The 13,963-nt window shown below is 45.5% G+C and overlaps 1 protein-coding gene across 1 annotated transcript in view; it reads right to left on the minus strand.

Moving 5' to 3' along the window:
• Positions 1 to 3,928: 3,928 nt before the first annotated feature.
• BCL2 (BCL2 apoptosis regulator) overlaps positions 3,929 to 13,963 on the minus strand; it is a 164,856-nt gene continuing 154,821 nt past the window's right edge. Inside the window, exon 3 of the mRNA XM_054583765.1 lies at positions 3,929 to 9,264. Within this exon, the coding sequence (XP_054439740.1) occupies positions 9,130 to 9,264 (135 nt within the window). The 3' untranslated portion in view covers positions 3,929 to 9,129. The remainder of the gene's footprint in view (positions 9,265 to 13,963) is intronic.

Consider the following 13,963-nt stretch of genomic DNA (forward strand, 5'->3'; position numbering starts at 1 on the left):
TCCAAGTTTTTAAAACTCTTGAGCTCGGAACTCCTCTCCTGTATCACAACCCACTTTGTGTGCAGAAGCCAGCAGGTCCACTTCACGTTGTCCTGTGGGAACTGGGGCTTGGGGACCTGGCTCCAAAAATGCTGATGCTCTGGCTGCTGCCTTTGGCATGAGCTTTTGTCTCTGACCCACGAATCTCATGTTTTCAAACAACATCCAAAAAATGGTGGCAGGCTGACTTGCCTTGGGCCTGACAGAGTTTTCGAAAGTCACTCTCAGCGACCCCTCTTCTGGACCCACAGAGGAACTGTCAGAGACGCTAAAGGGAGTCTGTAATTAAAGCCAAGTCAGGGAGCTCTTCTCCAGGGGTGAAAAAAGAGAAGAAGGGCCTCATTGCTTTGGGGCATCCTTTCGTTATGGATGTGGGCTCAGATATTTCAGCAGCATAGATTAAAGATGGTATAGGTGCATGCAACCCAGGACACACAGAGAGACAAATGACAGGTAGGATAAGGTGGGCAATGGGCTGCAGGGTTTTGTTTTGTTTTGTTTTTAAATGTAAAACCTAAAGGAAGGAAAAAGGGAATTTTAACATAAATTTTGCAACAAGGAGAATACAGTTAAAATTGATTAGCCTCTTACACTTTTTTATAACAAAAGCACTGAAATGATTTTTTGTGGCCCCAAGGTTTTATTTATTTACTCTTTTTGGTCCTGGAATGAGTAATTATTACAATTATTATTATCCAATTACCTGCTTCCTTGGTGCTGACAGGAAGATTTATTTCAATACAAAAACCCGCCTCCAGGCCCTGGAGGAGGGAGTGTGTCTTCTGCCCCTCCCCCTTCCCGTCCACCCCCCCCCCACACCCACCCACCTCGGAACTTCCAGTCAGGTTCAGAGAGGTGCTGAGACAATGAGGGCAGGAGGCTTCCAACAAGTTGCCACTAAGGAAGTTTAAGTTGGCACTGAACATTGAAAATTTAAATGTATTAGTTGCAAAGGATTTCATTTCCGATGCATTGTTAATAATATGAAAGAGAAAATTGTCCCCAAACTGTCAGGGGTAAGATTTTTTTTAATGGTGTAAGTGATAACTCCTTCCATGCAGTGATTCTAATTCCTGATAAAATGCTTGGGTAATTACCGGATAGGCTTTAGTGGGATTAAGAAATCCTGAGAAGTTAGGGCTCCCCTCTCGGCTGTCTGAAAACGCGTCTCTCTGACGTGGGCCGTTCTCCGGTGTGGCTCCATGTATTTTCTCTCTAGATGTCTGATCGAAGAGAGAATCGCTGAACTGAGGCCAGTTTGAACAGGATTTGTACACAGACTAATATCAGCTTTGTCTGAGAAGGTATTTTAACAATTGACACTTACAAATAAATTTGCTACATCACTTTTAATTATAGACGATGGAATCTAAATATCATAATGATTTGATATTCAGCGTCACCTACCTGAAAAATATAAAGACAAGTTATTTTTGACACCTAGACATTTTACATTTTCCTTTTCTCCCCTCAAATTCATATTTCTACCCTCCATTTTATCCTAATATGATATTTCTGACAACTGAAAGCTTAAAACTAATTAATCTCATAATTTTCTACAACCAAAGTTAAGTCTATAAATGTTTGTGACCATAAGGTTTTACTTTTTTGTTTCTGGGTTGAGTAATTATTAAAATTTTTATTAGTACGCAATTGACAAAAATCTACAAATACATTACAAATTTTGATAAGTAATTGTTAAATATAAATTTTAACTTTTTTGGAAATGTACCTCCAAACGAATGGGGCTGGTTTCTTCCACCTCCCCAAGGAGGATGTGTATCCATGAATAATAACTTACCTACTACTAGAAAGAGCTAGGGTTCACCATCAAGCCTATTCTCGCTTTCTTTGTTTTTAAGATATAAGCTCTGAGGAGTGTTGGTCACATAATAAGTACACGGGGGTGGAAGGAGTTTGTTATAGTAATATTACTCAACCCTTTGGACTTCTGAGTTATATTCTGGAACCACATTTAAAAAAAACACATATCCACCAGCTGTCTTGACTAGGTACTCTTCCAACTTTGTTGAAAGCAAGGAATTGAAAAAACAGTTTGCCAAAGGATTAGCTCCTCCTCCTAAGGATTCAAATCAGACCTTTTGGCAACCAGAGGGTTTTTCATACCCAAGGGCAATGCCTAGGAATGTGAAGGTAAATTGGCTCAATGGAAAATAAAGGGGAAGGAAGAATTTCTTTAAAAAGCTCTGCTTTGCAGGTTTTGCTCATGTCCTTAGTGTAAATCCTTCTATAACCACAGAACCAGTCTAAACTGGTCTCCTCCTATTTCTAACAAGATACTGAGTTGTTTTTCAGAGATAACAGAACAAGGCCAGAGTCTTGAAGTTGGACAGTACACATGTGCACTAAAAAAAGAACTTACCCTAGAATAACCTTTCAAGATCAAGAGGTCAAAATCTACCATGGATGCATAGTTGCTCACCCAAACTCAAATATATGAAGTAAGAGAAGGCATGATTCTCTAGCACTTGTGCACTAGGCTCTTGTTGAGAGCTTGGATTCTCTCAGACACCTGATTGTCCCTTGGAAAGGGTGTACCCCAAGGCTCCCTGTGCAGCCATTTGAAGACTGCTGATTGAGACAAGAAGTGTGGGCTGGGGATGCGCTGGGCCACAGCTCAAATCCTGCCTCCGTTAACTTGTCATATTTGCGATCTCAGGCATATTGCTTAACTTCTATGAGTCTCAGTATTTTCCTACAGAATAGGAGGAGCCAATGCCTACCTTCCAAGGTAGTAAACACTGGTGGTGCCATGGGTACTGGGCTGGCAGCCACAGATGCTGCCGGATGGATGTCACTGTCTGAGTCCTCCTAGTTGACTCAGAAGGGAGTTGAAGGGAAGAGATTTGCAAGGTTGATGCTGGGAGTATCAGTACAAAGAGGGAAACACAGGAGCCTTGCTACTTACGGTTTTTTATTTTTATTCTTTTCTCCAATGCAACTAACTGCTTTGGTATCTTAAAATGCTCACTTCAAAACAGAACTTTCAGCTTGTTTTCCCCCTTTTATACAATCGTTCATCTTACGGACTGCAGGTATAGGCTGGGTCTGCACTGGGTGCGGACACACACACCCAAAAGCAACAGCACCTCTCTCTGGGAGTAGACCCACAGCTGGCCCATCTTGGACCTCACTGACCAAGAGGTTTAGTGACCAAGAAACAGAAGGGCCTCCTTTAAGGTGGTTTCACCTGTAAGGCAAGCCGTAGCCTGTCCCCTGGGGCTTCATTAGCATGAAGTTTCTACTGGCTTGTTAAGAAGGCTTTTTAAAGTGAGTTTAATGACGATGAATGGCAGAGCAAAGTCATTTGACCACATTATAAACAATTCTAGGGCACAACCAGTATCTCACACTGTATTTTTTTTCTTCACAATATTAAGTGCACAGGCAAGGAAAGTTTAATGGCAATGTCGCTTTTCTCTTGATGACACACAAAAAAGTGCCTTATATTCAATGCTGGCTAACTAGAGACTTAATCTGTTTTAACTATCTAAAATATGCTAACTATGGACCTTGGCCAGGAGCTCAGTTGGTTGGAGCATTGTTCCCATAAGCCAAGGTCGCATATTCGATCCCTGGTTAGGGCACATACAATAATCAACCAACGAAGGCATAAATAAGTGGAACAATGAATAGATGTTCCTTTCTCTAAAATCAATAAAAAAAAATATGCTTACTATGTATTTGTGTGTGTGTGTGTGTGTGTGTGTGTGTGTGTAAAATGTTAGAGGATGTCAGCCACTTCTAAGAAGTATTCATCTTAAAAACAGCCATGGAAGGTAAAAGTGAAATCTTGACAACAAAAGCTTTCAATACAAAAACACTTTTTACACACTTATTTTTATTTCAAACAAAAAATAATCCCAGTAACTCAAAACAAAAGCAAAACTTGGTGAAAACTTAAGAAGACAGTATAATAAACACAACCACCAATACATCCCAGAAAGAAACTTGATTGGCTATTATTCCTTCAAATGGTACCCCAGAAGGGAAAATTTAATAAAACGAACTAGCTTGGAAGGCCCATTGCAGATTCCCTAAAAGGTTTAGGTATATGGCATTACTAAGTATCTACATCACAGTCATATTTAGTAACAGTCCCAGAATCTTCTGATTAAGACTTTCCGTCTTGCAAAGTGTTTTTGTCTGCTGGGCTTACACTGATACACAAGACAAACTTGTCATCAATAGGATATTGGCTTTATTTTTCTGGGGTCGTCACGATGAATCGGTGTAATCCCTTTCATACTCCATCTGGGTTTCTTTGTGCCCAGTGGGATGCATATTTCATGGTTGTTCAAGGTCTGTCCTATGAGCACAGATATGGAACAGGATGATTCTTTGGGTAAGGACAAGGGACTTGTATCATCACTTACCCAATTGAGTTTCACATTGTTTTGTTTTGTTTTGATTTTCTTTCTGTATTGTGCTTGATATTTAGAAACAGATGTCCCTACCAACCAGAAGGCTTTTGCTAAATATCCTGTTGGTTAGAACTGCAAATTTATTGTTTAAGTAGCCATTAGACATATCCAGGTTTGAAATATATACCATGGCTGGCAAATGTTTCAGAGTTTCGGTCCATCTGCACTGTCCTACCGAGCTGGGTTTTCAGTCTTTCTAATGTCTCTACATTCTGAACATACTGTAGAACTTTTAAATGCTTCTTACTTGCACCCTGGCCGAGTGGCTCAGTTGGTTGGAGCATCGTCCTGTACACCAAGTTTCCAGGTTCAATCCCCGGTCAGGGCACATACCTAGGTTGTGGGTTCAATCCCCAGTCAGGGTACATACAGGAGGCAACTAATCAATGTTTCTCTCTTACATTGATGTCTCTCTCTCCCTCTCCCCACCCCCCTTTTCTCTCTCTCTCAAATCAATAAACATACCCTCAGGTGAAGAAAAAGAAATAAAATGTTTCTCACTTGTTGCATAAGGTCCTTCATGGAGGAATGACACTGACCCCTAGGAAAAGTCACAATTATTTCCATTTTATACCCCACAGTCCTGGCCATTCTGAAGCCTCCACGTGCTGATCCAGTCTTGGGAATGTTTCACTCATTGGAAAATTCCTCCCTCCCACCCCTGCAACAAATGTCCTTTGTCCCATTAAAAAAAAAAAAAATCCCTGGAAGATCCAAACTGAAGAATAATAAAGATCTGGTTGGAACCTTCATAAGCCTGACAATGTAGAATTGTATTTCTTAAAAAGTGTGCAACCACATTTGTCTGGGCAGCAAAAGACACCACAGAATAAGATCAGAATAGAATTTCAACTGACTCCCTAATTTCCTTAGAATGGCTTATATTTCAAGCCCTTCCTGTTTCTTTCTGATAGAGTAGGTGTACATTACTAACTATAAGTGATAAGAAAGTATAAAAACAGCCTCTGCCTTAAAAGTACAATTGAAATTAGAATTTAAGTTCACATTTCTAAATTAGTCATTTTAGCATAAGTTTACTCACAAGATAGGCTATTTGCAATTCTGTTCAATCAGTTAATCCTTACTATGAAAGCAGACATGTGTTGGGGCTACCTTATTTATGTTTAATCCTGATTATTATAATTCTTCTTGATTTATAACCACTTCTTAATTTCCCACATTGGACCAGGACTAGGTCTTTAAATGATAAGCAATAAATATTTACTAACGAACTAAAAGTCGTATCCAAATGGCAGGCCATATCTGAATATGCAGGGACATGTGCGCTGAGGGAGAATATGTTTCTTTGTTTGTATGAACTACTGAAAAGTGCTTCCTTCATTCGAAGTGTGACTTTAATCCAAATCTCAAATGGACAAGAATTTGCAGCCATGTAAAAACTGAGACGAACTGTTTGCTGTAGGGTATGTCAGCTGTTTGGATCTCTTGTTCAGGGTGCTTGTGCAGTGAAGGCTCGGAAGAGTGTGGGGGCTCCCAGGTGATTTCCTCCTTGTGGTTCTTTTTAAAGCCCTTGACCCCCGTGTGGAAAGTGCATGTGTTCTATCTAACCCTGACCTTGGCCAACATATGCACCACGCCTTCAGGTGTGACTCCCTTCTCAACCAGACAGAAGTCGGAATGGTTGTCGGGTCACAAAACAATTGAGACAATGAAAAAAAGGAGAGGAAAAAATGTCTAGTTGAGGCTTTTATATACATTCATTGCTTCTAACATGTTTTTAACAATAAGAAAAATGCAACGTAGCTACTCTTCGAGCGAGCGCAGCCACCACACTGTACAGCTCTGGGGCGGGGCGGGGTGCGGGGGGGCGGCTGGCGCGTTTACCATTCAAACCAGGTAACAAACCCCACAGCAAAAGGAAACCAGCCAGAAGTCAGCCCCTGCGAGTTTCTGTTTTTAATATATATACATTTTTGAATGTTTTGCAAATCCCAATTTGAACAATAACAATAACAACAATAAAAGACAAATAGGCTCTATATTAAAAACGTCCATGCTCTTCATTGTCACTTCTAAAGCAGCGTGGGGGCTGTCGCCACATGGAGTGTCCTGCACACGGACTCTGTTCGGTGATCTTGCTAGAATAGCAGCACAGGATTTGATATTCCATATCCATCACTTTTGACAATGTAAACCTTTCACAAAATAATAATTTCTCTTAAAAATTAGAAGCGTTCAAAGGTCTGATCGTCCTGTTCCCTGAGGCCCCTCAGGGAGGTCTGGCTTTGTCCCATGGGGTTTCCTGCTTTCTCCGTGGGGGGCGGAAATGCCACCGCATTTCAGGAAAAACCTGAAGGACTGCCGGGACAGGGGCCCTGCGGGAGGAGGGCCGGAGGGCTGAGGAGTCTAAGTCTAGATGGAAACAGGCATGTGCGGCGACTCTTGAAAGGTGAAACTCTCGCAGCCAGAATTGATTCCCCTGGTCACTTCCCATCTGGATTTCCAACCGAATGAACCTCGTGGGTTTAACCAAACATGTATGTAGTCCTGAATAAGATGAGTTAAATTCTGATTTGCCCAGGGACCAAGTAACCCTCGAGGAACAAGGGCACACAGACAAACAGGTATGTCCCTCACAATAAACAGCGGTGTTGTCAAGAAGTGCACAGAACTTGGTAGAAACAAAGAGCCTCGGTGGCCAGCACACTCCAGGGTTTCTCAGGGAGCTGAGACCCAGGGTTTAGCTCATCTTCTCAGAAATGTTTCAACAGAATTATAAGACAATAATCTCAAATGGAAAAAAAAATCAGTTTCTAAATGTGGAGGCCATAACTAAATACAATTTTTTAAAAAATGCTGAGATGTACGTATTTTTTTAAAGCAGCTTTCGAAATACCAACCATAGCATTAAACATTGAACATAGTACATTCCAAAGTTAATACAGATAAATTGTATATAATGCAATAATGCCACAGTTATGCCTTGTGTCTCAAGATTTTCTAAACTTGAAAAAATATTTCCTAGTTTATTAGCTGACGATGACTTCTTTTGCTACTTCTCTATAATTGTCCATCACTATTTTTTTTGTTTTGTTTTGTTCTTTTTTAATGCCCAGGATGTACAGATAATCCTCACATTCCACACCTGGAACTTTTTTTTTCCCCTCCCCTCTGTCAGGTTTTCAAACAAAACCAAACTGCAATGACAAGAAAATGTTTTACATTGTAATTCCATAGATACAGCTCCATCAATCCATGACACATCATCTCAATGCCTCCTTCAGGATTTATGACCCTCTCCAAAGTCATTCAAAGCCTCGCTTCCAACTGCACAGCCAGGCGGTGGCAGCGCAGCCAGCGCGCATGCGCCGCGGCCACACTGCACACCCCCCCAGGCCATGGCGTCTCCTCTCTTTGTTTGCATCCCTTTCTGTGGTCGCACGCCCGACCTTCGCCACCTCCCTCTGCTAGTCAAGGCGCAGCGCCTCGGCTTTCTTCTCCCCAGTGACAAACGTCTTAAGAGCGTTGGTTTCCAGGCTCCACGTGGAAAAGGGCCCTTTGGGGAGGGCCCCAGGCTACCAGGCCCAAGCCTCCTGTTCTTTCTTAACAGAGGGGTTCTGGGCTCCGTCAGCTTCCCGGCGCTGGGAGGCCACACTGCTCTGCTTCAAATCCCTCGAGCAGGCCAGCGAGTGCCCAGGCTCAGCTCCAGGACGAGGCCTCCGGGCTGCCAGGCCGGACTCCAAACCTCGGCCTCTTGCGGAAAAGCAGGCACTTGCGGCGGCCGGACACTTCTGGGGAGCCCCAGCCTTGCTGATGCCGCAGAAGTCACCGAGACGTTCACTTCCTCGCGTCCCAGAGGATTCTGTTTCATACACAGGGCCAGTTTTTGGAGGGGGAGTGTATCCAAAATATATGAATATACACAGCAGGGCTTAAGGTACTGGATGATATTGTATAAATTGCTGAAATGCTTGTCGGCACAATTGGTAGTTTAAAAAAATACTTTCCTATGGTTTAAGGGCATTTTTTTCCTGTCACTGTCCTTCGGTGTGGATGTCTTGGCCGATACCAGGTCCATCTGAAGTTTCCGACTTTTTCCCCCTTCTTCCAACCAGGTCTGTACCACGTGAGCCGTATGCAAAGTACAGGTCCTTCCAGCCGGGAAAGAAAGCACTTCCCTCTAAACACCTCCCTCTCTGAGCGTCCCAGCCCCGGGCACATCCCTGCGACGCAAACGAACACCTTCTTCCAAACTTCCAGCCGCCAGAAGCCCGGCTTCTGGAACCGTCCGGTCCTTGGTCAGTTTGCTCTTCAGATGGCGAGTCAGCCTGGCCAACGCCAGGGAAAGCGAATCCGTTTCCAGGCCCAGGAGGTCCAGGTGGGGCCACACCAGAGGGGCTTGGCAATTAGGTAGGGTTTCCAAAGATATCCCATGGACTGTCTTAAATAAATAAATCTTTTTTTTCCTCAAAAAATGTAAAAAATAAATGGTATTTTCCTTTGGCAGTAAATAGCTGATTCGATCTAGAGCCTGAAAGCTGTTTTTGTTGTTTTTTGTTTGTTTATTTACTTGTTTGTTTTTAAAAGACCACGGCTTGGTTTCGTGGTCCCTCACTAGCGATGTGTATGCTTCTACTGCTTTAGTGAACCTGTTGCATATCTGTTTGGGGCGGGCCTGGCGACTTCACTTGTGGCCCAGGTAGGCCCCCAGGGTGATGCAGGCTCCCACCAGGGCCAGGCTGAGCAGCGCCTTCAGGGACAGCCAGGAGAAGTCAAACAGAGGCCGCATGTTGGGGCCGTACAGCTCCACAAAGGCGTCCTGCAGGGGAGGAGGGACAGAAAAGAAAGATGGTTAGAGGCAGAGCACAGGCCCACTCTGTTCACTTTCATTCAGGAAATATTTGTTGAGCCCCTAGGCCCATGCCAGGCACGGGAGAGGAACAGCAGTGACTGACACAGATGGAAGGTTCCTGGCCTCATGAAGCTTTTACCTAGACGAGTGGGGTGGACAGTAAACAAAACAAATGCATCATACGCTGTATTAGAGAGTGGTAAGTGCGAAGGGGGAAACTAAAACAGCAAAGGAAGTTAGAAATATGGGAGGCTTTGCAATTTTTGCGAGCATGGCCATTCTGAAGCGTAATACAAAACCAACACCTATGACTACATCCTCTTATTGAGTGTCTGCTAGAGGCATTACTTTATTCTTTTTACCAATCTTACGGAGTCGTTTTATTTATTCCTGTTCTGTAGAAGAAAAAACATCTGAGACTCACTGAGCTTAAAGGATTTGTCTACTCAACGGTAGAGCCAGCATTTGAACCCAGCTCCAAAGCAGTGCCCTTCTCTCTCCTGATGCCCTCACAGCAGCTCTGTGTATGCTCGGTCTTTGGCCTGCCCTGGACGCGGATGTGGCGGACATAGCGGGGCCGACCCCCACTGGTGATGTGCCTGCCTCTGAGATCAAGGACAGGGTGTCCGTGGAAAAGAAGCTCTAGGGTTTCCCCTGGGGCGGGCGGGGTAGGGGGGCTAGACTGGATGACCGTAACTCCAGCTGTGAACTGGACAAGCACGTGGCCATTTATGGACCCACAGGCCCCTGGGGGGAGAAGATGGCTCCCATCTCTCCTTCTTATCGCCGCTTGGAAGCCAGGCCGCCAGTGTGTCGTCGCAAAGGTCTCTGGGTCGTCTTAGCTCGAACCAACCATTGCATACTCATTTCTTAGATTTGCTGGGGAAGATTAGTTTCCACATTTGGACCCAATTAGTATTTGGACAACTCTGTAAATCTATCTAAATGTATAAATCAGTAAATGAAGTGCTTTTTCACATGGTGTGATTTATGTAGCATTCCAACAACCTGGAGCTGGAGCACACGATTTCCTTACGGGAGACGGTAAGCACGCAGGGACTTCTGGCACCGCTGTGCGGCTGCGGTTCCGACAGCCCTCACGGTGTTTTCGTCTGTTCGGGGCAAGCACTACAGTAACGGGACCTGGCATCATCTCTGTGTCCCCCACTGCTGTACAACGTCTTGGTACACACAGATGCTTAATAAATGTTTCTTCAATGAATGATGCAAGTTTTCTGAATTCAGAAACTGGTTTGAATTCTGTTTGGCCTAATGCTTCACCCAGCTGCTTTCTCTAGCTGTTCTGAAATTATTCGTTCTAAATACAACTGCTTCTGGGAATCTTGGAGTAGCCTGGGAGGTGGGAGTTTAAGGTGTCATTAGGGCAACTTCCAACATCATTAAATACAGATCTACACAATTATTTTTCATGGCTGCATAGTATTTCACACACACACACACGCGCGCGCTTTATATAACCAATTCTTCATTTGCACTGTTTTAAACTTCTACTATTATGCACAGCATCGTGATATATCTCTTACATATATTTTTAGGCACTTGCTCAGATGTGGGTTTTCTCTTTTTTTGAGACAAATTCCTAGCAGTGAACTCACTTGACCAGCCATGAGAATGGCTCCCTGAAGTCATCCCAACCTTCTCCCTGGTTGCTCTGGGGCCTGTGACATCTTTTACAAAAGGTAGGCAAGGGTTCACGGCAGTGGTTCTCACTGTGGGCGGGCCTGTCCCCCCTGGGGGCGTGTGGCAGTATTTGGAAATATTTTTTGTAGTCATGATTTGGGGTGGGGCGTGGGTGCAGGACAGCCCCACCACAAAATTCCAATGCACCACGGCTGAGGAACCCTGTGAAGAAAGACTTGGAAGAAACCCTGGGATCGCGGACCACAGAAGACCCAATGGTCTATCTAGCATGTCAACGGCTTTGGTCAAATTAGCACAAGATGAGCGGGCGAGCCAACGAGCGGGAGAGCCGGCCCTTCAGATGTACTGGATTAACTCGTACCAGGAGAGGGCGCAAGGGGTTTCTTCTCTTTTTTTTTAATCTATTGTTAAAATGTTCCAAATGTGAGCCTCAGCAAAGCCAGGCTCTAACAGACGTAAGGGAAATGTGTGCTTCGTGCTCTTAGCACAAAGCTGAGGTAGCAGTCACGGTGGCCTGTCGAGAAACATACCCTCCGTGTATACACTCAGCAACAAACGGGCGGGAAGAGGTCAGCACGTGTTTGGGGGCAAGAGAAACTGCCTCCCGCGAAGTGCATTCTCGGATCCCAGAGACATGGCTGGGAACGACGGCGAGCCCCTCACCCCCCACGGTGCTCTCTCTGAGGAGGGGCAGGTGGGACCCCCAACAGCCCAGCAAAGGACACCCTCAGAGCACTGAGACGGGGCTGCGTGCACCTGAGCTTGACATTGAGAAGGAAGGGCTGTGGCTGAACCTGCATTTCTTGACTTGCCCATGGAGTTTTCTGTGGCTCACCAGGACACGAACTAAGTAAGACACTGGCCATCTAACCTTTTTGGACAAGTTGCCATCCTGGGAACGTGGAGGTAGCAGAGAGGGACAAACAGGCTGGTATTCCCTTCCCATCTGCTGGGTGCACCCTCCCAGGGCGGCAGGAGAAATACCTGCCCAAATACCCCTTCCTCTCTGGGGCTGGAATACTCCCCTACCCCAAACCCCATCGTCTCGCACGAATACTGTGCTTCCAATGGGCCATTGCTGATGTGCATCATAAAGAAAACATCCGAGCTCGGGTGGGATGAGCTAATACAGCCTCTTTTGACCCAGAGGCTGAGCACAGAGGTGCTGACGCAGCTCGCTGGCCCCTGGGAACCGCTCTGGACTTGGGGAGAAGGTCTGGGTGAAATCCTGGCTTTGACATTTTATTGCTTATGACCTTGAACAAATTACCCAACCCTGAGCCTCATTTATTTCGCCCATAAAATTGGTTATTGTGACGATTAATGTGGGTGACTCAAAGCCATTTGTCAACGTGGCCCAGGACGTTGAACTAGTGGAAATATTAACTTGTTCTCGCGTCTGCCCTCTTGCAAACCCGCTGCCCTTCCGTCTGGAGGGCCCACCAAGGGCAGGGCGGGCTTCGACAGGAGCACTTTACTAGCTCCCTCTCAAAATGCTGGGTGATTTCTATAGAAATTGCCGATGAAAATGCACACATGATGCCCTCAGTGGAAGACAGGAAGTGAAAATACAATGCCCATCTATACTTCCTCATCAATCGGTAAGTCAGGTTGCAGGGCTGAGGGGCGTCGTGACCCGCCCTGAGGTCAGTCCGGCCTCTGAGCTTTTCCTGTCTACGTTCCAAAGCGCCAAGTAGGCCCCTGGTTTCAGGACTGAAAGTCAGCTAACAGCGACTTCCATACAGTCTTCTTGCTTTTTCAAACATCCTGATTAGGGCGATTTCCGAAGTCTGTTTGAACAGTCTGTCATTATTTGTTTAAGTTTGAAAGCTGTATTAAATAAACACATGCTCATTTCATGTATTAGAAGCAACACAGAGGGAAAAAGCAAACCTGGGCTGTCGTCATGTGACTCGGACAAAACCCCAGTGTGCAGCCTCCGGGGGCGCCGCCAGCCTTGCTCGGGTCAGGACTGGCCCGATTTCGGGGGTGGCAGAGCAGCTTCCGAGGGCAAGGTCTGGCCTCCTTTTGCTGGCCACTCACGCCCCAGAGGAGACAGCAAGTGCCCCAGCTCGGGCCCCTCGTTCGCAGGCAGCTTCTCCACGAACTTCAGACTCAGAGGGCAGGCGGCCTGAGGCTGCGCTCCACCCGGGGCCGGCATCAGTGGGGCAGGAAGGCCAAACCCCACCCCCAGGCCCATGCTGCGGGGTTGGAAGTGAGCCAGGCAGGGAGGTGTGCACCGCAACAGACCCGACTCAGACTCCCAAGCTGGGGGGGGAGTGGTCGGCACCAAAAGTGTCCTTGTCCCTCCTGCATTCGGTCCAGTCCTGGGACCATGGCCACCCCCATCTCTCCCTCTGTCTCCTGACACCACACCTGCCTTGAGGCAGCCCACCCTTCAAAACCCCCCTTTTCCCCTTAAGAATCCTTCCACAAGTCCTGGCCGGTGTGGCTCAGTTGGTTGGAGCATCATCCCACAACTGAAGGGTTGTGGGTTTGATTCCCAGTCAGGGCACATGCCTAGGTTGCAGGTTCAGTCCCCAGTCCAGGTGCATACAGAAGGCAACCCAATCGATGCTCCTCTCTTGAACTGATGTCTCTCTCTCTCCTACTACCTCGCTCCCTTCCTTTCTCTCTAAAAGCAATGAAAAAGTCCTTGGGTGAGAATTAAAAAAAAAAAATTTCATTGATTCCAAACAAAAAGAGATTTAAAGACAAATGAATCAGATGGGCAAAAACTGAAAAAGAATGCTGAGTTCTGCTGAAAATGATGGGGTGGGGTTGGGGGGAACCCCGAGGTGCTCTAACACAGTTGGCCTCCCCCCAAGAAAGATAAATGTAGAGACCTTTTCATATTTGGCAGTGCATACCCAAAACTTTAAAAGTATTGTCCTTCTGTTAGTAATTCCCCTCCTAGTTATTCATCTTGAAAACGTAATTAATAAAGTGCGCACAGGTTGTTTATAACTATTAAAATCTGAAAACAACTTAAATGTCTGCAAAT

This window comes from Pteronotus mesoamericanus, unplaced genomic scaffold (genome assembly GCF_021234165.1).
Source record: "Pteronotus mesoamericanus isolate MK-2021 breed Mesoamerican mustached bat unplaced genomic scaffold, CSHL_Meso_final contig_74, whole genome shotgun sequence".
Lineage (NCBI taxonomy): Eukaryota > Metazoa > Chordata > Mammalia > Chiroptera > Mormoopidae > Pteronotus > Pteronotus mesoamericanus.